This window comes from Diorhabda sublineata, chromosome 2 (assembly GCF_026230105.1).
Source record: "Diorhabda sublineata isolate icDioSubl1.1 chromosome 2, icDioSubl1.1, whole genome shotgun sequence".
Classification (NCBI taxonomy): Eukaryota; Metazoa; Arthropoda; class Insecta; order Coleoptera; family Chrysomelidae; genus Diorhabda; species Diorhabda sublineata.
The window spans coordinates 36778464-36794274 of record NC_079475.1 but is presented as its reverse complement, the minus strand read 5'-3'; the positions used below and the strand labels follow the sequence as shown (position 1 = coordinate 36794274).

Genomic DNA, 15811 nt, shown 5'->3' with positions numbered 1-15811 from the left:
GAAGAATGGACTTTATACCAGGACCAAGGCTACTAATATACAGTATATTTTGTAAGCAACAACCAACAAAATACACACAACACACAGTTTTAGCGAGGGTGTTTGAAACTGTGGCAGTTTGGGACTATATAAACAATATAATCTAGGTATAGTAAAAACAAATACCAACCTTGTAATAAGGGTTACCATGTAATTTGTATTTTTACTTTTTGCCAAATGTGGGAAGGAAGCTTATGAATAGTTTTGCAATAAAAAGTAAATGTTAAATATTTTGTGGGTTTCCACATCATTTCACAACAGGCTCCAGTTTACTGAATAAATTCAAATAAAACATTTTGCCTTGCACTAACAAACTCAAAAAACTTTAAAACAGAAGGGAACTATTGAAGTAATCACTAAATACAGGATGAGTAATGGGGTACTTTGATTACTACTACCATATGTAGAACCACTTAGAGAAAATATCATGTGTTTACTAAAAAGTGTCGACTCCTCTTCTTTACTTTTTAGATTTTTTCATGATGCAGCTCACTACTATTAACTTAACCTAACCTAATAAAGAATCCGACTGGTATTCGCAAAACTTCGAAATTCCAGGACCGGCGTAACAGAAGAAAAATGTATTCTACACAAAAATAACGGTCGATAATAACAATAATGACAATAGGAAACAGTTAACACCAATCTTGAGTTGTTCGTTATTTTTATTATCAACCCAACCTAACCTAACCTATCGTAACCTAACCTAACCTAACCTTACCTTAACTTACCTAACCTAACTTAACAAATCGTAACTTGTAGGTTATTTTTATTTGGGAAAATTGAAACAATGTATTATTATCTGACACAAAATGTTAATGAGTTACAATCAACACATATTATAGCATATAAGAAATTTGACATTTAAATAAATTTGATTCATTATTTATCATAAATGAAGCCCCAATGCGATTTTTACCTTAAAATTAAAAATTGAAAAACGACTCTGCAATTAGAGATTATACACATTGGAAATAAAGATGTAGTTGAGTTCATACTTACATATTAGATTATACAGTACGTTGTAGTTTTAGTTAAAACACTGGAAATATATAAAATTTGTTTAAATTAATATTATATTATGTGATACGTCATTTTTGTTGATCTATTTTTTGAACAATCACAGAAGTGCGACAACATTGTCATATATGCCGTTTTCATTATTTATGTAGTTTGGAAATCACTTATTGCATTTAAAAAAACTGCTATATTCATTACGAATCCCTAAATTTATTTTTTCAAAGCCTGTCCTGGAATTTCTAAGTTTAGCTGATAGTTCTGTACTACATGATGAAAAATTTTTGAAATGAGCTGTTTAAACACTATATCAAATTAAAATTTATTTTAAATTTCATTAATAACCCTGTAAATTTATCCTAAGCTCTACATGTGGTAATAGTATGTAACGTTCCACCCTGTATAATATATACACAAAAATAGTTAATAATTCAAAAATCTAAAACTTGAGAACTGCAGATCTTTTTAGTATTCTACTAGTGTCATCAAATCTAGTTATTACTAGTTGGAGGAAATTGCCACAGAAATGAAGGAAACCATTATCGCCGAAAATTCTAGAATTTTTAGTGCCAACTTATGAGGTAGAAAACATCTGTGAATAAATTATTTGAAGTTCAACTGAACTCACGGCTGATAGCGACGATAGTTTATAATGTATATAAAAAAACAAATTATGATAAATTATTGTTATTTCAATATATTTCAAAAAACTGTTTTTAACAAACTTTACATATACTTTTGACCACGTTTTGATATTATCGGTCTCACTATGCTGTGTTAAGTTGAATAACGTCATGCCTCAATGAAACAATTCATAGTAATTGAATTAATAACAACGATTTTTTAAAATTTATAAGTTAATTGAGTTTCCAATAGAAATTGCTGCAATTATGGAGTAAAATATCATCTTTTGTAGTAGTTTTTAAGTTTTGGTGAAAATAAAATTTCACAATTAATTTTCAAGGTCTATTAATCGATTCTAACAAACAGGTGTTAATTTTTAAATTATTTTTTAATGTTATGCGTTGAATTTGAATTGATATAAAATGAATAGATATAATGAGCAGGCTATTATTATAAATAATAATACAGCTTTTGTTTGAAATTGGTCTACTTAATGATTTTCTATTCAAACCACTCGGTATTGACCTAAGAATACTTTTGGGTCTATTAGTTTTTGATTCGAAAACGGCAGCTTCGTTAAAATAATATTTTACGTAATGTTTTTTTGTATCGACTAAACTTTTATAAAAACCGTTTATCTTTTTGTAAGCTAACACAGTCTAGATAAATATATTCATACCCAATACATTAGTTTTATTATTCTTAGGCAAATTAAATTTATCTGGGAGCATGGCAATTCCCTTCCAAGGTGAACGAAAAAAGCGACACGCCCGTACCATCATTTTTTCGAAACAGTTCAGCCCATTTTCGAATCCCTATAACTTCGTTGTGGGTTAAACTTGAAACCTGTATTTTTAGTAATCAAGCAATCATTACATAAACACGGTATATTTCAAATTTCAACCGTAGTTGAATATTTATAACTAGTCAAAGATATTAATTTTGTCACTCAGTGACATCACAACTCCAGACACAAATCCTTCAAATTTTATTAGTGTTTAATGAATGGATCAAGGAAAAATTGAAATATTTTGCAATTTCAGTTTTGTTTTCTAGATACACCAACTGCATAAATAACTTTCTTGTCTCTAAGATAGAGTTTAGAGACAAGAACAATCATACAAAAGTACAAAACTCTACAACAACCTTAGAATTGACTAGGAAATTACAAAAAACTAACAAGAAAAAAATGTCTTTCATAAAAGTTATAAGTCATATACAAATTTATAACTACAATCGTAAAATTTGCCAGTATATTACAAAAAATATTTTTTTTTATCTTTTTTTTTTTCAGAAGTGAATTTAGAATATTTTTTAACAGGAAGTTTTTCAAATATTTATTTTAAATCTGGAAGTTAGCTTTGAGATTTAAAAAATAATTTTTTTAAATGTACTTTTCGGTTAAAAGAATCCGAAGACACCCTTAAAATATTTGAAACCCTAAAAATGACTCGTACAAGAATGAGATGATATTTTGAAAAATTTAATCAAAAATTTTACAAGCTAAAAAAATAAATTCAGCAATGAAATCCACAGACAAAAATATAGGAAGTACTAGTATATTGGGTGTGCTTTTTTGCTTTGCGGCCAATAGTTTTTTCAATCAAATATTTCAAAAATGAATTTTGATTTAAAAAAAACGGTTTTTCATTTAAAAAACTGCATCTAGATTGAACAAACCAATTTTATTTTAAAATGAAAATCAAAAACAATAAACACACTAAGGAATTCTAGAGAAAATAATATAAATATTTTAAGGGTGTTTTTGCATGTCACATAAGTGTCAAAACAAGATTATATTTAAAAAAAATTCGCTAAAAAAATATTTTGACAAAGTTTGAACTAAATTTAATTCTAACTTTTGTATAATGTATATCAATGTATATATACTTGTTCAGACTGCCTTGATAAGTTTCAGAAGTAAAAGTGTAGGTTAGATTTTTTTGCCTTTTTTTCATATCTCGCTTTCTCAATAATAAATAAGATTTGTATCCATTACTGAAAAAATAGATTTAAGTGAAAAGAATGTATATATTTATTTTTGAATTTGTAAAATAAAAATCAAAGCAAATGTTGTTTTATTATTGTGAAATAGACTTTTTAAGCTAAACAAACAAATTATTGGGTAGTACGAAGATAATTTCAATTAAAAAATATTTACAAATAAAAATAAATTGTTCACATCTGGACATGATAACATATAAAATAAACATACTAAAGAGAGTTTTGAATTAAAAATTGCGGAATTAAAGTAGCATACGCCGATGAGCACAATTTTCTCCTCATTTTAAATTCTGTTTCAAATAATTCCTTTTAATAGAACCGTTTTTTTTTCCAATGATTCAGTTCAATTCCAGTTATATAAGTTTGATAAATTATTCTTGTTTGATAAGAAATCATTCGTTATGTTTAAGCCTGTGAGTATATACATTGGGATTTTTTGATAGTATTAATTTCATGGTAACCAACAAAAAAAACTTTTTCTTTTAAGCTAAAGTGTTTGAAGAATGATAAATATCACCACAATAAATTGGATCTTTTATCCCTTCACCCTCAATTCTAGTACCAATATTTTCAGTACGAGTTATTCTACATTGGACATTCTACTATGCTTGCAGCTTTTTTCTCGAGATGCTCAGTGATTGTATACTGTCGTCACAGATAACAAAACTCCTAAATGACCCTCAATTTTCATAAATATTCAATATACTTCCACATACCTCATTGCTCTGTAAAGATAACGTCTTCCAAACTCTCTCAAATTGGTCATAACAATTCTTAGAGACAATAATATGAAATAGACTGGAGATTGGAAGTCAGGGTGAATTATTTTTATGAAATAACTTCGTTTGCAACAAATTTGTGATCATATACATTATGGTTCCAGTAGTCGAGTTTGAGGAGTGACATAATTAATAAAAACTTTGTTGATATATCAAAATAAGTTCATTTTAACACTATAATTGGAAAAATATCTTCCAGAACTTCACAAACCTCAACTTCTAAAGAAATTCAATAATTTCTACAAGATGCACCTGATGAAAAATAATTGCTGATCTGTTCGAAAAAATCTCATGGTTGATTGCAACATTCTCACAAAAGAGCTCTACCAAACCTTAGTCCATACGCGCTTTTCTTTAAATAAAATGAAGGGAAATTTTTAACAATAACCGAATATGGAATTCGTATACAGTAGTTTCGCGATAATTAGAGAGGTGTACGATAATCTATAACGTATCTTGAAGGGTTGACAACCCTGATGAGTGGCTAATTCTGCTATCATAGAAATGGTGTCTGAGTCAAACGAAATAAATGATGACGATGACGAAGATAGTATTGTATCAGTGATGATTTCCACTAACGAGCTGGTGGAGTTGGAGGCAGCACTACGCTACGTGGAACAAAAATCAAAAGCAACCCCACGCGATACCTTTCTACTAAGACGAAGGCGTGACTTGACTACTATCTTTGCATTTGCATTTGTGATATCTATATTTGACTTCATTTCAAATACAAATGTACTATTTTCCCAACCCTATTTAGTTTGGGAAATTAGGCATATCTTCATCAACCGTGCTATGGCAAAAAAACTGAGAAGGTCATGAAGTGTAGTGCTATCTATTCAGGCTCCAGCCCCGGTAGAACCTGGACACAACAATGCTTTGAAAACTGAGTACGTTTTCCCATCAACTTCAACTTCGTTTTCAGCTAATAACTATTTCAATTTTCGATGTGTTGAACCGAAACACCAACAAGGATCTAAAATTTGAAAATTATTCAGTTGCATTTTTAAGTATAATATAAAAATTATTTTAACATGTCAAAATAGCGCATCCGTAGAAAAATTATAGTGTACGATTCTTAATATATTTTCCCTTCAAAAACTTCGGCGCTCAGGTGATATACATAGTTTTCCCGTTGGTTGTAGTATATTTGACTATAATTTTAAGCTGTGATTATTTATTAATCATACTAACATTGCAGGATTTCAAAAAAGCGTTCGATAAAGAAAAATTTCTACTTCAAACTTTTGGAGTGTACCCACTAGTTGGTCCAAAAATTAGGTTTCAACGACTGCGTTGTTTCGTGTGTTACAGTATTAACGTGTTGAATTTATGTTTAACTATGATGTTGCCGTTCGTCAATGATATGAAAAAATTTTTGGACGCTTCTCATTTCATCGTGATCAGCTTTACGTTCTTGTGCAAATTTCCCTTGTTTGTATTTTCAAAGGTTATGAAAAGCATCGAGGACCATATAAATTCAATCGATGTAGCAAATATTCCGATGGGAATAATGGAACATGTGAAAAAAGAGGAGAACCGCAGAAGCTGGATATATTTCCCACAAAGGTATACCTACTTTTTGTTCCATAAATTGAAATATATATATATAATCTCATTCATTTACTATATAATACCTACGCATGGATTTAATGATAAATATATTCATTAACCAAGTGAATTATAGAAATCTAAAAGCTCATTGAGCAGATGTTTGTAGTTTTCATCCATATTGTAGCTCAAAAATCCCCTCACGACACATACAAATAAGTTCCAAGCTTTAAATTATTGCGTGATAAGCTTTTGTATAGGATTAAAAGTGCCCAGCAACTTTCTTATTTGTGGCCCAATAAAACAACCCTCTTTTAACTTTGCGTTACTGAACTAGGGAAAGATCTGTCTAAGGTATTTGAATTCTTCGTCGTGTTTATTTATAGCCTTCACAAAGTCATAATTTCTTGAAAGTTATTTTGACAAAACGACTATCAGAGAAAAAATGATGAGTAGGTGCAAAAAAACTTCAATCTAGTAGAGCAATCGCAATTATTTGTAGAAAATGAGTATTTATAAATTAAAATATTTTTTTAAACCAAAAAATTATCATTTATTAACAATACTAGCTTTTACCCGCGGCTTCGCTCGCATCGAATCCATTAAATAAGTATCAGAAATCATTATAATAGAAAAGAACAAACTCTGTAGCTATATTAGAACGTGAGATATAGATCTTTAAATGTAGAAAAATTGCCAAAAACCTACAAAAATCCATAACTCCACATTGAATGTCCGCGCCTAGCTCCTCTCCAACTCAACCGATTTAAGTGTCCAAAAACTCAAAAGAAAGAAGGTGCTTCAGCGAGTGTTCTTAAATCAAAACAAACTCTGTAGCTATATTAGAACCTGAGATAGATCTTTGAATGTAGAAAAATTGCCAAAAACCTACAAAAATCCATAACTCCACATTGAATGTCCGAGCGTAGCTCCTCTCCAACTCAATCGATTTAAGTGTTCAACACCTCAAGAGAAAGAAGATATTTTGGCGAGTGTTCTTGAATCAAAACGAATTCTGTAGCTATATTAGAACCTGAGATATAGATCTTTGAATGTAGAAAAATTTCCAAAAACCTACAAAAATCCATAACTCCACATTGAATGTCCGCGCCTAGCTCCTCTCCAACTCAACCGATTTAAGTGTCCAAAAACTCAAAAGAAAGAAGGTGCTTCAGCGAGTGTTCTTAAATCAAAACGAACTCTGTAGCTATATTAGAACCTGAGATATTGAGGATAGAACGTGTGTATGTGAAAAACTCCCATAAGTAATGTACAGGGGGAAATCGCACTTGAGTATAACTTGAGAATGGTGAAAATTAGATGAAATCCGATGGTTGATCTGTGCAACAATACCTTTCATTGAAAAAAAAATTAAGCAAATCGGTTGGGTAGAACGCCGAACGGACTCAGAATGGAAATCATCAATTTTTTTAATATATAAGATAGGCCAGAAATTCGACTACTGTATTGCTTGGCTAAATCTAAACAAGAGGGTACTTGCATGGAGTAAGAAAAAATAGTTTTGAATAGTTTATATTCAATTATAAGTCTTTCCAATTCTGATCAATATTTATAGAGAAAAAATTATTGAAAATTCCAAAATTTTATAGGTAGCTTAAACATTTCAGTAAGGTCGCCATATTGCGTGACGTCTTAGGTATAAGATAAGGTATAAATACTGAACATATCATTCAAAGTAAATACGACAGTTGTTTTCTCGGTTATTCTAAAAAAAAACCTTATTATTAAACTTTGATTAATCTGAAAAATACCACAACTAAACCACCTGATAAAGCTTTTTTATGATTCCAAGAAGCTCGATATACAACAAAAATGGTTTCAAAGTGTTGGTAGTTTTGACAATCCGGCGAGATGTAATTACTTTTGATGCCAGGATCATTTTAATTAAAGTAAGATTCCAATCCAACTTTTTTTCAATATTCAAAGTAATTAAGTTTATTATGCTTTTAACTTTTAACATTGATTATGTAATGATGTAAGAACTTAACCTATAAAGGGTTTATTCATTTTATTCCTATTTATAGAAAAATGTTTTATTTATACGTAACTAATAAATAAAAACTGTATTATAACGGCACATGCTACGTTGCCAGGAACGATAACCTTCTGATCATCATGCAGACACCTGCTCAATATTTTTATTAAACCTATGACGTCACAACTGCAAACCAATAAAAATCGTATTCTTGTGTAGTTAAAAATATGGAATTTACTTTCTGCATCATTTCTTATCAACAGCTCTCACAAATGACTAAAATATTTATATTAATACTTTTGTTGAAGGTATGCAGTTCTAGGAAATTTAGTTCATATACTGTTTTCTTGCTTGCGACACCCAAACGAAAGAACTCTTGTTCTTATTAGCTGGTCTCCTTTTAACCTGCAGGATCCCAAATATTACTATTCCACGTTAGTTTTTCAATCAATTGCATACCTGGCAAGCGGATTACCAAATGGATCCATTGATATTACATACTATATTTTAGTAGATATAGCATGCTGTCAAATGGACATATTAGTGTTCAACCTGGCCAATTTGGATAATTCGAAAGGAGATATTCAACTGTATCGAAACTTGAATAAGAATATATTGAATCATATCGAAATTATAAGGTTGGTATTAGAAATTCTCACATTCTGGAACTTATTTTTTTTTTTAATTTTCGTTCTTTCTAAAAGTAAATGCTGTAAAGGCAGAAAGCAAATCTGCGCCGCGTGGTACAATTTCGCTGTTTATCACTAGTGCCTTCGGACACCAAGGCCAAATACCTGGCTTTCTAGCTGGATCAAGAAATAACATTCAAGGACCTCATCGACTAACTAGTAGACTAGACAAGAAAACAAAAGGGCTAACATGACTCATCGGAAGACGATCCAAGCTAGATCGGAAGACAAAGCTCCACTTCATCAAGGCTAACCTTATCTCTATCATTCAGAATGCATGGAGGGACATTGCATAAGAGTTTGAACCAATTGTGTGAATTCAATCCTTGATATAGATTGTGATTTGTTGAAGAATGTAATACTGCATTCACTGCAGAATCATTGCTAGTGAGTGCAGTGAGATAAGGGTTTAGAAATTTGTCAAAGGCAAATAAGCGTTTCGACGATGAATAGGGTGACCAAGGACGCATTTTGCTACTACAAGCTAACTTGACTGAAAAAGCTATTAAATCCGGCTAGACGACTTAGCTGGTAAAGTAGACGTTAACTGAGAATGTTTATTATTGTTTCTCATAATTTGGCAGTTGTCAAATGTCCCAAGTATAAACATTACGTCTGCTAAGAAGTTAAAAATTTAAAAGGAAACGAATAACGTAGAATAATTGCCAAGTTTTATGAACAAAATCAAGATCTGAAGAAAGCTAAAAAAACAATTCAATCGGTTCACGGAAAACTGGTAGTCAGTTTCCGAAAATTGGGAAGAAAGTTGAAAATCGATAAGAAAAATGTAACATTCCAAAAGGGACAGAATATAGTTCAAAAATGGAAAAAAAATCGAGTCTCAGTGACGTGTTTTCATCCACTAAACGTTTGGAAATTATAATTGTTGGTTAATTACAAGTATAAGCAGACACTTGATTAATGCAATTTTGAAAATTCTTCAAAGATTTACTATTTACTATTTAGCACTAATATACTAGTAACATAAGCATTGCCGTCTCACGGCATCTTAGGTATCATAAAATGTCAATAGTTGACAAGTTGATGTATTATATTTGTACTCACCGGTGTAAAATTGAATAAAAAGTTAAATTAGTTTCTAAAAGATCTGTTTTTAACAGTAAATGAAAGTTGAATTCAAAAACTCGCTGAAAACAACACAGTAAACTTATCTTGTAGTTGGTCTTCTGAGATGGACAATCGATTTTAGGTTAATATGTTTGATTTCATAGAAGATATTATGTAGAAATATGTGTTTTTAGACGACGCCATCTGAAAGTTGTTCGTTCTGTATTCATTTACATACCGAAAGTTGTGTTTTGAGTGTTCCATGTAGTGAAAGTGACAGTTCCGTACCGCAAAACACTTTTGGGACGCTCTGGAGTAGACAACTTTAACTTCCTTAATTGTGACTCTAGCTACTTCAATGTTGACAGTTGACAGGTTCACCTCGATGATTTTGCATAACCCTAACCTAACCTAACCTAACCCTAACCATAACCAATGCAATAAATATTAAGGTACAATCAACATTACATTTTGCAAATAATTAATAAATTAATATTGACATTGCAAATATCATTAACTTCATTATATTGTTCGATAAATAAAATGTTTATAATTCTCTGTTATTTATTTTCTTTCCTCGGTGTAATTGAAAAAGTTTTGGATCTTATGCGTCGTCTAAAAAATGTTGTGTACGCCGCGGCTGAAATACTACTTTATAGCACTTTCAGTCCTTGGCATACAAATAACTATTCATAATCCATAGTTTGAGTTACGTGATGGAATACTTCCACCGGTCCTAGTATGGGTTCAACTATCTGGGGACTTGGTTATCTGAAGACTGTTCATCATACGTAGAAATCAAGTACTGGATAAAAAAGGCAAGGAGCTCATTCATGAAATTCATTAACGTGTTTACAAACTCTGAATTTGACCTCAACTTCAGAAAAAGATTCACTAAATATTACGTATTGTCCATGTTACCTGTACGATATGGAAGGCTGGACACTGGAAGTTAACACCATTAATAGATTGGAGGCATTTGAGATATGAATCTACCTAATAATTCTGAGAGTTCGATGGACGACAGAAAAAACGAATAAAGAAATTCTGAGGAGAATAAAAAGAGAACGTCGATTGCTGGGCACGATAAAACAGCATACCTGGGACATGTGGTACGGAACAAGAGCTTCAACTCTTGATAGGAGAAAAGATAGAAGGAAGAAGAGGATTGGGCAGAAAGAGGATGTGTTAGCTCCATAATATTAAAAATTGAGCATGGTTAAAAACCATTATTTCATACAATAAGATACAGGATAAAATGGTTAGAGATGATCGCAAACATCCATTAATAGACAGCAGAAGAATAAGAAGAAGAAAAAGCCTGTATAAGATCAATTGCAAGTTGAATGATTATAACCTATATATAACTTATTATATTGTCCATTTTTAGTTATTACTCCACTTCGTGGTTTCAACATTTCAAATTTTGTCTAAACGGATCCCATTTTACTTTTCTATCTACCAATCTACTATGAGCATGAGAAGAAAAACATGAGAATCAAACATTTATTGTTAGCTACCATTTAGCCCTGATACAAGATGCATCAAGGTCTAATTTTTATCTATAGATCACTTGATTAGTATAATTACACGCCGTTCAATTGCGTACATTAGAAAGCAACTTCTAACAAGTTTTAGAGAATCCGGTATATATTGTAATTTTTCATGAATTTATACACACGATGTTTATTGCATACTTACTTACTTACATATATACACTAACACTAAATACACTAAACTATGCACTAACACTAGCACCATTCACTAAATTATCCGCAAAGACTTAACTATTCACTAACTTATTACTAAACACCCAAATAATTTACTTAAATTTACCTTTTATTTGTCTATCCCGATGTGTTCGGGATGACATCAGATCAATTACTGACCTAGTGGCTAACAAACAAGCACAACGAATTTCTCGAAAATGCAATTACAATTCTAGATTGTTAACAAAAAGACCCTCTTAGAAATTGATTTCAAAAATACGACCACAACATACTTTAAGCAGGTTATAAAAATACAATTAAAAAATTCGCCGCCTTGTAACAGTTTTTGGAAATTGTGCCCGGCGGATCCTCTAAATTTTGGATTCTATTAACATGGTCGAACAGGACCGGCTTCATTTACCTCTCTCTATTGTACAATGACTATAGATTTTTATATTAATATTTCAGGTTTGTAAGGAATTTTCACAAAATGTATTCCACTCTCATCTTCGTGCAATGTATTGGAAGTGTAATGGTCATTTGCGTTTTAGGATTTCAATTGAGTGTTACTGTAAGACAGACAATTGTTCACTTATTTTGTAAATAAATATTTTATTTTTAGATACCATTTCCATCTGAAACATTCTTTATACAATCTATTTACTTGTTTTCCATGATTTTTCAAATATTCTGTTATACATGGTTCGGTCAAAAATTGATGATTAAGGTAAAGGTATTTCGATAATACAAGCCCAAAATAATCAAAACAGCAAGATTCTGAAATATATAAATACTTCGAATTGGAGAAAATATATAGAAATATACGAAATATCTGTACAGAAACTGTTCGAAATATTAAGTTTTTATTTACGCTTTTCAAAATCACCTTTTCTTTGTTGAAGGAAACTTTTTTATGAACATATTACAAGCAACAATCCTGAATTTTTCCACACATTATCAACATAGTTTAGGTACAACTTCCATTTTTCTCTATATCTTCAATTATATTTGCAAATTCCGTATTTTTCATAAAACTCTAATTCGCGTTAAAATAAAGATGTTCCGTCCTTTTATTTTGCATCTGATAGATCCGGAAATATTTAACCGAAATATTTAAAACAACACCTTAACAAATTTTTTCTCAAGTTTAATTTGAAATAATGAAAGTGAAACTTATTCAAAGTCAATAGGACTTTGATGTATTACATTTTCAATTACAGCTTCTGGAGCGAGCAATTTTTTCTGCTTCCACCTTGACGACATTAATTCAGAGAGGTTTTTCTAAAACTCCTAATCTCTTACTAAAACATTCAGTGCGGTTTGTGGAAATAGTTATAGCTGGTTTTGACCTGAAGTTGATGGTTCGCATCTAGGGAGCTGAAAGATGAGGAGTTTTCAATATTTTGCTGGGTATAGTATCTATACTACGAGGAACTGGTCTGATAGCTGATTTGATATTGTTTCGGTACAAAATATATTTCAAGTTTTTCTGTTATGCCTCCTAATATCACAAAGACAGAAGTAGGAATCATCATGATAATCCAGTGGTTCTCTTCAGACCATTGGCATTCCAAATAGAGAGCTGTTAGTATTATCTTGAGTTCAGACCGTTTTCACATACATTTGAATGTGAATTTGACACCAGCATAATATGTATTTCTCATGAATTTTCAGTTTTTTAAAATGGAGTTTATTAAAAATCATTTTGTTTATTTTTTCAACACGACTTTTTACAAAAAAATTCATTCTTCTTGTTTACTGATAAGAGCAAGACTGAACCAGACAAATGGCAAAAAATAAAAATATAAATAAATGAAATATGAAAATATAAAGAAAAATGAAAATCATTTGATAACCAATTTAGGATCGCGGTTATGCGCAAGCGCATTCAGAATTGAGCTAACGTTATCAATAACTTACGAAAACGGAATTGTTACTAAAAATTCAGAACTGGATGACCCACGAACGACAAGTGCGCATGCCATCGATCCTTAAACTGTTTGGAGGTGTGTCTTCTGATAACTGGTATTAGAATTCTTTTGGAATTAGGAAGTAAGCGAAAACACGAAAAAATTAACAAATCATCGGGAAGGAGCCTGATATCTCCATACATTTAAGACATTTATCGTTATCTCGAAATACGATGGATTTTATTGATTACGATTTTGGTTATATCGACCAATTGTCTATAAGGAGGTTAAATGTTTGTCCCTTGAATTTGAAGCATAAAATAGTAGAAAATGGTGATCTTTACGTTTTGTTCATAGACTTTAGAAGAATATATTCCATGATCAGTGATATTCTTAATCTTACTTTTTTTCTGTTCTCCTGTGGTATCCATTAGATATTCCAATTTGAGATATTTCCTTCTCGTTGCCTTGACGTTTTATTTGTTCTTCCTGAGGCGTCATTTCTGTGACTTCTATTTTTTTCTTTAATTGTTCTCTATATACCAACGTAATTCTTATCATTGCTTTATGTAGATTCTCCGTATTTCAATTAGTGTTTAGTTTTTCCTGTTCTCCTGTTTATTCTACATTTTATTTCTGTATCCTCTATCTATTCGTTAAAATTAACTCCTAGCTCTCCCAACTCGCTATAATTTAGTTGCTTTCAATTTTATCGGATCATCTACAAACTATAGATTGTTTAAACTGGTGTCATCGTCGATTTTGAAACTTATTCCTTTGATCTTTTCTTCCAAGTTGTTAGAGCTTTCGAAACATATCTTTTAAAATGTATTGGGGAGTTGCAGCGCCCTTGTTTCAGGCCTTTCTTGACTGTGAAAGACTCTGATACATTATTACTTAATTTTACTGCTGATTTCAAATTATATAAGCTCTTGACAGCCTTTGGTGGATATGATTCATGTTCGTATTTTCGCTAACTTCATATAATTTTGATATTGTTAGATATGCTATCATATATTGGGTGGATTGGTGTTTATATATTCACAAGAAAAAATTAGTATTCAATATTCAGGATGTAGGTATTCACTAAATATGAATTATGCTTTCTACTTTACAGAGTGAAAGAGTGACCGAGGCGTGTTATTTGTCCAAATGGTACGAATTCGACTTTAAAGTAAAAAAGTCTTTATTAATTTTGATGACAAGATGCTCGAAAGCAATTGTTTTGTCGGCTGGAATATTCGATCTCACCCTAGAAACATTTACAATGGTAAACATTATCTTACTTTATTTCACTCGTAATGTTTAAAATTATTTTCTAGATCCTGAGAACGTCCTATTCTTACATGGCTGTTATAAGAACAGTATTCGGTGATTATATGACAAAAAAACAATCAACCCCTTGAATAAAAATTTTAGATAGACATATGTAGATACACACTGTTTAAATAAATTTTCAGCACAATAAAATGATCCGAACATATTCCATCAATTCATTTTATTAATAAAAGAGTGTAAGAACCAATTATTTATTAACTATATCCAGCTTTCTACTGAGTATTTTGATAGAAACAGTAAAAATACTTTTCTGTCGGCTTTCCAGGGATCAACAAAACCAAAAACTTATTCTGGGTGTCTACGAGATCTGAAAAACAACCACTATTATCATTTAAAACTTTTCAGATACTTCAGATACTAATGGAGAATAGAGAATTGAAACAAATAAATTGAGATGCACTGGTAACTTTCACCAAACGTAAAGGCAAATGTCCAGTTACTCTAAATAATTAAAATCTACCTCAACGAAGCGTTGGCAGATAACTGAGTATACACCTAGATAAGTGCCTAACCTGGAGGGAATAAATTTTTACCAAGCACCCTTTGCATCAAAGGGTGGAAAATCTCATTTAAGAAAAATAAGTTCTTTAAAAAGAAATACTCAAACTTTTTTAGACAGGATTCCAATTGAAAGTATTAACAATTATTGTTGTAGATGCTCCAAAGTTTGTTCTTAGTTTTGTTATAGCCCGTAATCTTCAAGTCGAATCGGACGAAGCGGATATAAAAAATTGTCCAAGTAGACATCTAACCTTAACTAGATTTTCAACGTAGACTTAAGCTACATGATCCTTACGACCTAATTAATAGGTTTTAATGAGAATTAGCCTATTCCCAATAGACAAAACTAATTAGTTTTTAATTAAAGATATAAGATGTAGTAATCACTGGATTCCTGTCGAGCATTCCAAATGAAATATTACACAATTTGCTTATCGTAACAATTATTATAGATTGTAAATGAATAGGAAAGAGAAAAAAGTGCCAAGTAATTTTTGAGATCGAACAAGAGTCGGCATCTAGTTTATTTCATGGTGGAAAATATGTAAGCTGAATGATTATAGGGACAGGGACTGCAGAGAACTAC

General features: G+C 31.0%; 1 protein-coding gene across 1 annotated transcript; it reads left to right on the top strand.

Moving 5' to 3' along the window:
- The first annotated feature begins 11950 nt into the window (after nucleotides 1–11950).
- Nucleotides 11951–14843, top strand: LOC130440663 (odorant receptor Or2-like). The gene is made up of 4 exons (XM_056773926.1): nucleotides 11951–12047; nucleotides 12099–12203; nucleotides 14504–14656; nucleotides 14709–14843. The coding sequence occupies exons 1-4, from the start codon at nucleotides 11967–11969 to the stop codon at nucleotides 14790–14792; spliced, it is 423 nt and encodes a 140-aa protein (XP_056629904.1). The 5' UTR covers nucleotides 11951–11966; the 3' UTR covers nucleotides 14793–14843.
- Nucleotides 14844–15811: the final 968 nt, after the last annotated feature.

Bases quoted from the DNA above. Each gene is read 5' to 3' on its own strand.
- LOC130440663 (XM_056773926.1), top strand. From the start codon at position 11,967: ATGTATTCCACTCTCATCTTCGTGCAATGTATTGGAAGTGTAATGGTC. The intron at 12,204-14,503 runs GTAAAGGTATTT...TCTACTTTACAG, and splicing joins GTCAAAAATTGATGATTAAG to AGTGAAAGAGTGACCGAGGC. The intron at 14,657-14,708 runs GTAAACATTATC...ATTATTTTCTAG, and splicing joins CCCTAGAAACATTTACAATG to ATCCTGAGAACGTCCTATTC.